Below are 12,050 nucleotides of genomic sequence, written 5' to 3'. Positions count from 1 at the left end.
TGACATCAATGCAGGTTAAAAAATGGCAAAAGTAGAATTATACCTGTGCTCTAGTTAGTAGGAATAAACCAATGTCAAGTTCCTAGATTTGATATACTGCAACATCTACAGAAATTGTCACCTTTGGATGAAAGGCACAACATCTTTATTATACTACTTGGGAAATTTCCTGTGAGTTTATAATTATTTTAAAATTAAATATTAAAAATAAATAAGAAAAGGTCAAGGTGAGTTTCAGAAATGATTGGAGGAAACAGGCTTTACAAATGAATGGTGCTCAATCCAGACTGGAATAAAAAGGTTTCTATGTGACTTAAGTCTATATTTATGTGATTGTTTTCTTTCATAACATTTTCCATTGTATTAAATAATATGCATAGACACATTGTGTGTGTGTGTGTGTGTGTGTGTATATATATATATATATATATATATATATATATATATATATAGAGAGAGAGAGAGAGAGAGAGAGAGAGAGACTAAAAAGTCTAGTCTTCCCTCCTACTGCCCTTACCCAGAAATGAACAATGTTGAACAATTTCACACAAAAAAAATCATGTTACACAAAAACCTGGTGGCTCTGGAGCTGCCTTTCTCCCCCCCCCCCAACTTGAACATGTAGGTAGGCAATTGCCCAAGTGTATGTGAATCTTTTGGGTTCCCTAAACAGTTGTATAGGATGCAATAGAAATGTTCAACTGTGACAGGGAACAGGCATTTTGAGAGGGTATAAATACTCAGGGAAGTTTTGTAAAATTGGAATGGGGTCATGGTGAGTGCTTTTAAAGTCTTAAACCTAAGGAAACATAAGCATTTCCTCATTTCACTAACTACTCTGTAAAAACATCCTCAAATTTGCAATGGGTTTGCTTTAGCTTATGTAAAGATTAGATGAAACCAGGAAAGGGCTTTTAAGCACACCAGCAAGAAAATGCCATAACCCAGGACAAATGAAAACCAACCTTGTGCAGGAACCAGGGCCAACAATGGGCCACCCCATGGGTCCGCCTCCTGCAGGTCAGCAGGTCAGCGGGGCCTTAGGAGGCCCTGGGCCATGGCAGGGTGCTTAGATGAGTGCTGAAAAAGGGACAAGAAAAAGATTCCCCAATAACCAAGTATACAGGACCAGTGAATAGACAAAAATCAGAAAAACGCTCTCGTCTGTTTGGTGGCACTTGCTGGTACAGTTCCTGCACAATGTGTATTAAAGAAAGAGAAATGCAAAATAAAGAAAGGTACAGTGGGTTGTCTGGCCAGGTTTTCTGGGGACACTGTGGGAGAAGGCTGGTGCTGTGAATGCACAGGGCCTTCTGGATGAGCTTCTGTATGGACTCCCGCCATTCCTGCACTCCCACTACACTCTAGAGGCTTCTGCAAGAGCAAATCCTGGCAGCAGGGCCTTCCGGTCCTTTCAGGCCTCTGCCTTGGCTCTTTGGGACTTGAGGAGGCTACGCGGTAGAGGTGGGGCGGGCCCCATGGGCGGGGCTGTGCCGGTGAGGTGCGACCTTGTGGGCGGGGCCTCGCGAGTAGGGGCCCCTCTGTAGATCGTGGATGTGGGCGGGACCACTGTGTGGGCGGAGCTACGCTGGAGGCTGCCGCGGGAAGGGGCGGGGCTGTGCGACCAGCGGGTCCCTCGAGCCGGAGGGGGGCCGGAGGCGGAGGCTGCAGGATGGCCTGAGCCGGGTGTGGGCGGGGAGATCTGGAGGGCAGGGCTCGGAGAGGTTAGGGGCGCTCCACACCTCTCCTCGGCCTCGCCGTGGGTCCGCGCTCCTGTAGGTCAGCGGGTCAGCGCGGCCTGCGGCGGCCCTGGCCCATGGCAGGGTCTGCGGCGCCCGCGGCGGCTCTGTCGGGCCAGACGGTATGGATGTCGCGCTTCGCCTCGGTGCGCGGCTCCTACAGCGCCTTCTGCAAGGGGCTCACCCGCACTCTGATCACCTTCTTCGACCTGGCCTGGCGGCTGCGCACGAACTTCCCCTACTGCTACGCGTTGGCCTCGGTGATACTCAACGTCCGCCTGCAGGTGCGGATTGAGTGAGCGCCAGCGGTGGTGGCCGGGTCAGAGTCGCCTGCCCACCAGCGCCGAGCCTGGACACCTTGTGAAGGACAGCGGGGCCGCCAGACGTTTTGGGGTGCAGAGTGGCCTGGGTCCCTGCAACTGTAGACACCCGCGTCTGGGGAACCACTACCCGACCCCCGTCACCACCGCAAGAAAACTCACGCAACGGGTCCTTTGCTTTGGGCTTGAAAAAATTACGAGTCCAGCTGACCTGTTGCCTCACACTGGCCAAAACCGGGAAATCGGAAAGAAGGAATTTTACTGCAGCGAATTCATTTGCCAAGTCTGAGCAAAAAGGTAGGAAAAAGGGTGGGATGGGGGTAGGGGTTCAGCTGCTAAGCCACGTAGATATCGAGGACCCTTAAAGATTTGGGGCAATAAAGAGGACACCCGGACAAAATAGCCCGAAAAGATGCCAAGGCAAGCTGGGGAAAGGCAAGGCAGACTCAGAATCTCCTCTGCTCCCCTGTTGTGATTCCTCAAGGGGGTTAGGGGCAGCAGTGGCCTGAGCTTCTGGGAGAGTCAGGATATCACCATGGGACAGATAAGAAGATCCCTCCCATACACAGCGCGGATCCCCTCTCCCTTTACAGAGACTGGGGTGGTGTCACCTGAACGCTGGGGAATGGGTCAGTAAGGTCCCAGGAAGTCCCTGGAGCACAAAAGATGTGCCCACCCTTCTCCACCCACCTTGGAGGATTCATGGCAAGGATGGTTGCCTTATAGCCAAGCCCCAGGTCTGTCCCCTTTTCAGATCTCAGGACCCTGGGCCTCTCTTCATCTCCACACAGCCATTTGCAAATCTGCCTCTTTCCCTATATTTGGGGCCAAAGGACTGGTCTGTACCCTCTGCTGAAATCCCTCTTGCTCCCCTAGTCCCATCTGGGGTCATTCTCATTTGCAGACCTGGAGGAGTAGGGAAGAGATGATCCTGCCTCTCCCCTTCCCCCACAGGCTTGCTCTGTGACCAATAGCTCAGGCTCCCTGCAGTGCCAGCCACTGCCCTATCAGAGCCACAGAAGCCCATCCTCCAGCCCAGGATAACCCAGGAAGCCCACTGGATGCCCAGGGAATTTGGGAAAATGGAAGGATCTCCCTGAGCAGGCAGCAGCTCTCAGTCTGGGTAGGTGGGGAAGGCAGAAGGAGAAGGGGGGGTTGCAGAGAAGGCTACACAGGGAACAAGGCCCTCTGTCTGTGGCCAAGAAATCTGAGGTCTCCATCTTTTTCTTTTTCAGGCATTGGTCTTTATAGGTGGTGTCCAGCCACTTATCTGGCTTGTCAAGAATCTGATCCCTGCCTGGAAGTGCCTCTGTTTCTGCAGCCACCTGGGAGCAACTGAGTGAATTGCCCAGGAGGAAGGGAAGGGCCTTCTTGGTAGAGGCCCAGCATGGACAGAGGCCTTGAAGGGTGGGTGGCCCAGGGATTGGGCCCTGGCATGGGAAGGAGGGTCATGTTTCCTTGGGAACAGAGATCTCCTAGCAACACTGTAAGGGAGATATATTCTCCCCACTAATGGGGCTCCAGGGAAGGGGCTGGGATTTGCCCTTGTCACACAGGTGGGAGGGTGGAGCTGAGTCTGCTGTTGGACCTGCAATCTCCCACTCCCTCCACAGACTTCCTTAAGATATGGCAGCCTGTGGAACAGGGAAGGAGTACACAGCTCTGAGGCACCTAGGAGGAGAGGGGTCCAGAGGTAGGAAATCTGGGGTATGGCTTTCCTTGGAGTGGTATGGAAGGTTCCAGGGAAGACAAAACAGTGAGCTGAGATGGGGCACAAGACAGATGGGTCTCTGAACCCTCTCTCTGTCCCTGGACTCAGGCTCCATCCCCAGAATCACACAGGAGAATCTCATCCAGATGACCTGGGATTGACTCTGGAGGCCCCAGGCATGCTGCTATTTGGGATCCCAAAATAGCCAGAAGCTGCCCAAGGGGAGTCCTCACCACCCATGCCTATTCCCTCAGCTCCTCTGGCACTGGTAGCTCAAGTCCCATGTACTGAGTTCCTGGGACCAAAACCTGCAGAAACCTGGCCAGTCCCAGGGACAGAGTGGCCCAGCCTCCTACCTGCTGCCCTTCTCAGCGCCCACTGGATCTGGGGTCTCCAATGAAGATCTCAGTTTGCTCCACCACAAGGATGGAGGCTTTAACACGGCTGCCATGTGCCCCTGTGGTTTCCCAAAGTCTAGGCCTGGGAGCTTCCTTCCTTGTGCCAAGTCCCTATGGAGCCCTGCATCCTGCTGACCCTTCTCATCTTGTCCACTCAGGACCACTTCTGGAGACCTGTCAGCCTCTGACCTCATCCACAGGTCTCTGGGCCACCTCTATGGGACAAGAGACACAGGGTAGAAGAAGAAAGCAGGAGCCAAGGGGCCTCCTTGGGTCGGCTACCCAGTTTTGGCCCTTTCAGACCCTGGTCCCACCCTCTGGGTGACAGGATCCCCAGCTCAAGCTTCTTCCTCAGTCAGCCGGGAAGGAAGGAGAATGGCCCCTCACTCCTCACTGAGTGTGTGTGCATGTTTGAGTACGCATGTGTGTGTGAGTGAGCCAGCAAGCTTGTGGGTGTATGATGGAGGGGATGGAGCTGTTGAGTATGAGAAGCTGCTCTGGCTGCCCAGCCCTCTCTGCAAAGGGCTCCACTTGGGGCCTAGGAGCCCTTTTCTCTAGGGAGAAAAGTAAGTGGAGCCTCAGGGCCACCCTCAGACCTCCACTCCAGGGAAACCCAACCCTGCCCAGCACCCTGGCTTGGTCTTTTGCCGCCTCTGCCAAAAGGGATTGGCCCCAGGCCCCACCCAGCCTTGTGTTCCTCCACTGTTGGGACCTTGACCCATGGGTGAGCTTCTGCTTTCCTGCCTCCCCTCTTGCCCGCTTTCTCTCCCTCAAGGGCCCTTGCTGCGTGATGGGGTCTCCATGCACTTTATTTATTTGCAGTCTGTGTTCCAGGTGGCGGAGCTTCTACATATTCAGAGACCCAGCCTGGATGACCTTACATTTCTGTGTGATGATCTCTGCGCTGGCCAGCACTGTCTGGTCAGGGATATGTTCTTGTTTCAGATATTGTCACATGTTGTTGTCCCCCTATGTTAAAAAGAAAGTCCTTGAATTCAGAACACTACAATACTGACTGGAGTCCTCTTTTTGCTGGGTTTGGTGCATTTGCCAAGGGCAGGTGGGGAGGAAGTTCCCAGGGCCAGGGGCTGGGGAAGCCTCAGAGGGCCAGGTCCAGGCTGTGTCAGGACCTGCTGCTTCATCAGAAGCTGCTCCAGGACCAGACTTGGCAGGACCACCGCCCTCCTCCCCAAGGAGCAAATGGCAGCAGAGCCTGGCCCAGGAGAGGGTGGCTGGTCCCATTCACAACCTTTGTTCAAAGGACCTGAAATGAGTCTTGTCTTCCATTATAGAGCTGGGGGTTCAAAGTGCTTAATGCAGCTGAACCTCTAGGGTAAAGAGAAGCAGGCAGACCATCTGCAGGTCCCATTGTGTGTCCCAGAGACCCCCTCAGCAGCAGGGGAAGGACGTCACTGCATTTCTGCAAGCACCTTGCTGGGGACACTTGGAGAAGATCAACCACCCAGGAAGCCTGCACCTGGATGTCTGCTTCCCACCATAGACCTAATCTCTGTCCCCTGAGAGCCCCATTCCCAGAAGCTCCCCCAGAGAAGCTAGGAATTGGGGTGGGGGTGGGCAAGGCAAGAGAAGGTTGTGGAGAGTGCAGGAGGCTGGAGGCATCCCGGGTCAGAAGGTTTTGCTCAGGAGAGCACAGTGTGGACTTTGGGACCCTGGTTGCACTCTGCCCGTCATCAGGAGCTCCTCATGGCTGAGTGCAGTGGCACATGCCTGTAATCCCAGCAACTTGTGTGGTGGAGGCAGGAGGATTGTGAGTTCAAAGCCAGCCTCAGCAAAGGCCTGTTAGAGTCTAGTCTGCAGCAGCCTTGTTGCTGTGAGGACAGGGCAAGAGACAGGAACTGATGTCAGGGGAGAGTGCTGTGTGCCATGCACTCTGCTAGGTGCTCTGCATTCCTAGCCTCAGCGTATCCCACACCCACCCAACCCTCCTCCCACTTGAGAGAAATCGAGGGTGGGAGCCTGTTCTGAAATAGATCCCTCAGCAGAGGCTTTTTTCCTGAGCTCCCTTTCCCTACAGAGGGACAGGGAATCGGGCAGAAAGGGTGGTGGGATGACAAAGGGGGAAGGTGACCCTGCCTTTTTGGGGTGGGGTTCAGGACACAGAGAAGAGAACCTGGGCTTTGGGGGAGCAGGCCTGGGGGTCATCTCAAAATGGAGCTGCCTGCTGGGAGCAGCTGGGGCCACTGCCCATGTGGACCACCTGCCTTCTCCCCTTTTCCCATTTCCAGAGACTTGTTGAAATTTAAGCAACTGAGCCAGGAGAGAGGAAGAGAGCAGGAAGCAGACACTTCCAGGAGGCAGAGAGAGCGAGGGCCTGAAGAAAAATGTGCAGGGCCCATTCCACTCCCCCCACCCAAGGGAAGCTGCTGGGTTTGGGATGAACTGTGCTGCCTGAGCACAGGTGTGCCGGGAGGACATCCTGCTTTGGATCCTGCTCATGGATGGGTACAGTCCTTACTGAAGTCATAGAGGTGTGCACAATGTGCCAGGGGCCACTTGGAACTAAGCAAAAGAGCTGGGCTCAGGGTGGCCTGGGTGTTCTTTGCAGCTGCAGACTGAGCCTGTCTCCTTCGTCTGTAGCATGGGTGATCCTCCTTATCACCACACCAGAACCCAGGCTCTGGGCTGAGCCTCTCCCATCTTGGTGCTCCCTGCTTATTTTTCTAAAGCTGCCTAGTAGTCCCTGCATGGAACGAAGATATCATCGTGCATTTGCCAACATTTCTTGATTGTTTCTCTTTCTTGTGTGGGGAGTGTGTGTGTGTGTGTGTGTGTGTGTAGTTGTGGTTCATGCATTGACAGATGTCATTAAGGATAGTATAGTTGTGGTTCATGCATTGACAGATGTCATTAAGGATAGTCATGATCAATTCCTTTTTATAGATTCCTGGAAGTGGGACAAAAGACATGCACTGTTTGGGGCTTTTTTCTTTCTTAGTTTGGGTAACAGGGATTGAACTCAGGGGTATTCGACCACTGAGTTACATCCCCAGCCCTACTTTGTATTTTATTTAGAGACAGGGTCTCACTGAGTTGCTTAGCACCTCACTTTTGCTGAGGCCGACTTTGAACTCGTGATCCTCCTGTCTCAGCTTCCTGAGCTGCTGGAATTATAGGCGTGTGACACACTATCCAGCGGTTTGGGGATTTTGATACCTCCAGCATCGGGTCACCAAGTTACTCACTTTAGTCAGGAATGAGTTATTTGAGAGAAGGGTGACAATTCTGCATCACAACAGATTTTTTTAATTTGTTACTGTCTTTCTTTGCTTCAAGTTGGGTGCATTTCTCTCCAAGAACAATAGAATGTGGAATTGGACCCATCACTTTCCTGAAACTAGTCCTTTCCTATCATCTCCAATTTATGCCTAGGATCACCTGTTCCTAGGATTCACATCAGATTTGTGAATCTCTCAATTTCATATGTTAAAATAGTTTATTTGGACATTTTGCTGTGCATTCCTTGGAATACCTGATCAGGATGAGATACTTCCATACGCCTTTGGCCATCTGTGCTTCTCTTTGCAGCTCTGGGGCGTCACTTGTTTTTTTAAAGGAAATGAGATTTGCCTTTCATCATTGCGTGATGGGAAATGACTTTGCATCAGGACTGAGCTTGAACTCAGTCTGTATACAACCCTCACCCATTCCTCCCCTCCCTCTTTTGCTAGTATTTAAAAAATATGGCCAATCTCAAAAGTGAAAGCAGAAATCTTAAGGATCAGAAGTGGCAGGACTGTAGGCAGCAGGTGGGGCTTGGAGCTGCACAGCCCTTGGAGGCAGGGCGCAGAACAGGTCTGAGAAGCTAGGAAAGCTCACTCTGTAGGTAGGAGCCAGAACTAGGTGCTTGGTGTGGCTCTGCCAGGTGAAACATGCTGTCTGCCTTGAATGGGAACCAGGATTTCTTGACCTGCCCACCCCGGGTCTCTTGAAAGTAAATCCCCTGCCCAAACAATGGGTTGAAAGGGCCACCATTAAGACTCTTAACCCTCAGGTCTGCCCTGTGCTTAGTGCAGGGTCTGGATTATCCATGAGAAAATACCCATGCTGAGAGTTGAATAAAATACAGATGCACTCAAAATATTCTCCTAGGCCCATTTCTGTGAAGCTGAAGCATATTTAAGGCAAAGGGAAGAGCCTAAAAGCTACTAGAGAGGAGAAACACATTATTATTATAAACCAAAAAAAAGCATAACAGCCATATTGACACCGAACATCATCCCCAACCCCCAGCGCCGAAGACAATGTATCAGTCAGGAGTCAGAGGCAGCACAGAAGCTGCAGTCAGTAGCCATCCTAAACCAAACTTCAATTCAGCCAGGGACCAGGTGCTTGCAAACTTATTTCAAGGGCCGAAAGAGTCCAAACCACTCCTGGACACCACAACAGAACTGGCCCCCCAAGGGCAAAAACACCAGTCCTCAGTCAGGGTGCTAGGAAATCAGGAAGCTTGCTGCCAGGGGATTGAGCCCGGGGTACTTTACCACTGAGTTACACCCCCATTTTTATTTTTTGTATTTTGAAACTGGATTCACTAAGTTGCCAAGCTCTCCTCAAACCTGTGATCCTCCTGCCTCAGTCTCTGAGTCTCTGGAATTAAAGGCATGGGCTACTGTGCCTGACTGCAGTGCTATTTCTTTCGTACAATAAACATCCAGCTTTAGCATGTTTCAGAATGGATAAGGCAGTTCCCTAACGTAGGTTCATGGTCCCAAATGAACTACCCACTGTCTTAAATGATTAATTAAAGCATTAATATTTTGTTTGGGCTTACTAAGCTCAGCTTTTCCATTAAACCAGGCCCTTTACTGCCCATAGAAATGAAGACCAAGAGGAAACAAAGGGTTTTTCTTTTACAGTATGTGCACTGGGGTCATAGAAACTGCTCTCCAAATATAGCAGGACTGAACGCTCTCTACTATGACCACGTCAACGATGTCATTTGGTTGAGGTACGTATCCGGCAGGAAGCTTCAGAGAATCCAAGGTGAAAAAGATGGTGTCGGCCACCACACCCTGTCGCCCATGTATGCTGCTAATGCAGACCTGTGATGAGAAATGATGGGAATGGTTGTGTAAAAGCACAGTCCATCCTCACCAGCTCTGCACCTCCTCACTCTGCCTCTAACCTGTGGGTCAACTCCAACCCTGGCACTGATTTCCCAACCTGCCTGGCACACTGACAATGCCAGGGGTGCTTTTAAAACACACCAGTGCCGAGGTCCCACCTCATGCCAATTAAACAGAGGAACAGAGGGGCAAGCATGACACCAAGCAGTGGAAAGCATCCAAGGAGAGCAGGGTCACTCGCAGCAGTGCTTCAAATACCACTCTGATGGAGAGCAGACACTGAGTCCCTCAAGTGAGTGACCACACCCTCAGAGACTCAGTGGGATCAACCAGGGCTACAACTTGCTCATGGAGCCTGAGACTGGCAACAGTCACAGTGCAGGCTGTCCTGGGAACAGTCTTGCTGTAACCTGAACCAGACCAGCTCTCCCACTGCCACACTGACTTTGGCATGCTAACTATTGGAGCAGGCCCAAAATGGCTCCCTCACCAAGACTTCCAGATAGCTGTTATTTTTTTTTTTTTTTGATCAAAGAGATTTTATTGGGGGCTGCCGAAGGGGAAGAAAAGGAGAGGCAGAGAGAGGAGAGAAAGAGGAGAGAAAGAGCAGAGAGAGGAGAGAGGAGAGAAAGAGAGCAGAGAGAGGAGAGAGAAGAAAGAGCAGAGAGAGGAGAGAAAGAAGAGGAAGAGGGCAGAGAGGAAGAGGGCAGAGCGTTATGTTTTATGTTATGTTTTTAGTATGTAGCCAAGGCCATGAATCTGCTATATTATGGTCAGTGGGTAGTCAAGGTCAGAAACACTTTGATTTACTGCACGTACTTGAGGTCATAAACATTTGCTTGTGATCATGCACCCACTGATGTAACCTGTTGGCAGTGTGCCTTCTTTGTTTGAACTGTACAGAAAAAGGACCTGTACAAATGACTCAGGGGGCTGGCTAATGGCTATGGCCATCTCTGAGTAAAGGACGACCAATATTCCCACTGTGCCTTGCATCTTCTTTCAATTGCTGGATCTTCAAAACTTACTTCCCAGGCCTGAGCCTTGCCCTCACCCTGACACTATCAGTTGCCTTTGGTTCCCACTCAGCCACCTGGAACCAGGCTGGACTTCAAGCACTGTCTCATTTCTACAGAACTGTCTCCAAGGACCCTAGACCAGATTGACCCATGCCGTGCCACCAACCCTTTTTCAGAAGGTTCCCTCTGTGGCTACTATTACAATACTCCTCTCCCTGGCACCAAAGTCTATCTATAACAACCAGAGAAATCAGGGACTTCCCCCCTCCCATTAGTGGGACATCCTTTTCCAGAGAAACCAGGAGTTCTCTTGAAAGACCCCCAGACCCTCAAATCCCCCGTCCAAAAGAACTAGCATCACACTGGCTGCAAAAGCAAGAGGCAAGTTTATTAATACACAGGCGCCTGCGGGTGCACAGCAAAACCTCAGCCAGAGCTTTGGTGAACTGGCACACCGGGCTTTGGGGTACAGATCCTGGGGGTCTTTCACTCTCCTCCATTAGTGGGATACATACAAACACACATGCTTCAATTCATGTCACAAGCACCCAGTGTTCCTAAAAATTAGGAGGGCTTCATGACCCAGGACTGCCTCAGGACACTCTGAAAGTGGGTTCATGACCTACCTCCTGGTCCCTTTCCACAAGTGACCCTATGGTAGGCCTTGAGCACAGATTGCCTAGTGAGCCACTTAGAGGAAGAGCTCACAGGGCACACGGGGGAGGGGTGTGTGTGTGGAGCAGGTGCCAGGGGCTTGAGAGGGTTCAGGGAGCAGGAATGCCCTGGCTGCCCCCAAGGAAGTAGTGAAGCCAGATTTACAGATAGGTAGTTAGTGTAGTTAGGTAAATTGGGTCTAATATCGAATAAGATAAAGAAAATGGAGATCAGGAAAGCAGAGAAGCACTTGGGGAAATTGAAATGTTAATGTCCCCAAGGCCCTAAACCCATCCTAAGGAAATGTTAATGAATCAGCTCCCAGCAAACAGGGAAGTGTTAATCAAACCACCCCAGGCCTTTCCTGTCCAGATTACTCCTCCAGTCCATCATCTCCCACCTTTTGTCCTTCCCACCTGCATTCTATAGCTGCAGGACAGAGGGAAACAAAGGACAGGAATGTGGGAGGACTAAAAGAAGAAACTAACTTAGCTATACAAAAGGGAAGACTTAGCTATACAAAAGGGAAGACTTCCCCCTTCCACGGATTCTCCCTTTCGGGTCCCCTTCTTCATCCTGGGAGAAGCCTTTTCTGCTGTCCTTTAATAAAGCCTTCCACTTTCCACTCTACACTTGCCTCCGCTTGCTTCTCTGGTGTTATACTTCAGTATCCGGGGAAGCAAGGACGCATTACCGGTAAACGGCAGTAACAGTAGTTTGTGGTAAGGGTTGTGTGGCTATTACGCGGGCAAGGTGAATCAGAAGGACCTTACCGCCAGACCAGGGGAGCTGCAACATGGCTTCCCAGTTCCAGAGACCAGTGCCCAAAGGTTTCTTTCTTTCTTTCTTTTAAATCATGGTATTAAAAAGAAACATCAGGGTGCATGCAATAAGGACCCCAGTGGGTTCACGGGCACTCTGGAAGGTCATTCCTTTGGGATTCCAAAAGTGTGCCCAGGGCGATTTCCCAGAGGCCTTTCCAGGTGACCCCAGCAGATCTGAGCACTTGTGAAAGCCATCTCTCTGCAGATGTGACCCCAGTGCTGTGTGGCGCCTCCTGCGCTACTTGTCCTACTTCCCTCCACGCCAGGCTTTTGCTCTTGCGAGAGCAAAGGGCAGAGA

At 51.2% G+C, this 12,050-nt stretch overlaps 1 protein-coding gene across 2 annotated transcripts; it reads left to right on the top strand.

Moving 5' to 3' along the window:
* The first annotated feature begins 1,598 nt into the window (after nucleotides 1-1,598).
* LOC308639874 (small integral membrane protein 10-like protein 2A) lies at nucleotides 1,599-5,177 on the top strand. Of its 2 annotated transcripts, none has more exons than XM_081278221.1 (2): nucleotides 1,599-2,356; nucleotides 3,295-5,177. In XM_081278221.1, exon 1 carries the CDS (start codon nucleotides 1,817-1,819, stop codon nucleotides 2,036-2,038), a length of 222 nt encoding a protein of 73 aa, XP_081134347.1. In that variant the 5' UTR covers nucleotides 1,599-1,816; the 3' UTR covers nucleotides 2,039-2,356; nucleotides 3,295-5,177. The 2 variants fall into 2 exon arrangements, with proteins under 2 accessions (XP_081134347.1, XP_081134348.1); XM_081278222.1 differs by lacking the exon at nucleotides 3,295-5,177 and adding an exon at nucleotides 3,014-3,150.
* The last annotated feature ends 6,873 nt before the right edge of the window (nucleotides 5,178-12,050 follow it).

Source organism: Spermophilus citellus (genome assembly GCF_964194105.1).
Source record: "Spermophilus citellus genome assembly, chromosome: X".
Taxonomy (NCBI): Eukaryota; Metazoa; Chordata; class Mammalia; order Rodentia; family Sciuridae; genus Spermophilus; species Spermophilus citellus.
The sequence above is the reverse complement of the archived record's forward strand: the minus strand, read 5'-3'. Positions and strand labels throughout refer to the sequence as shown.

What these genes read in the sequence shown, in the direction of transcription:
- LOC308639874 (XM_081278221.1), top strand. Translation starts at nt 1,817, where the DNA reads ATGGCAGGGTCTGCGGCGCCCGCGGCGGCTCTGTCGGGCCAGACGGTA.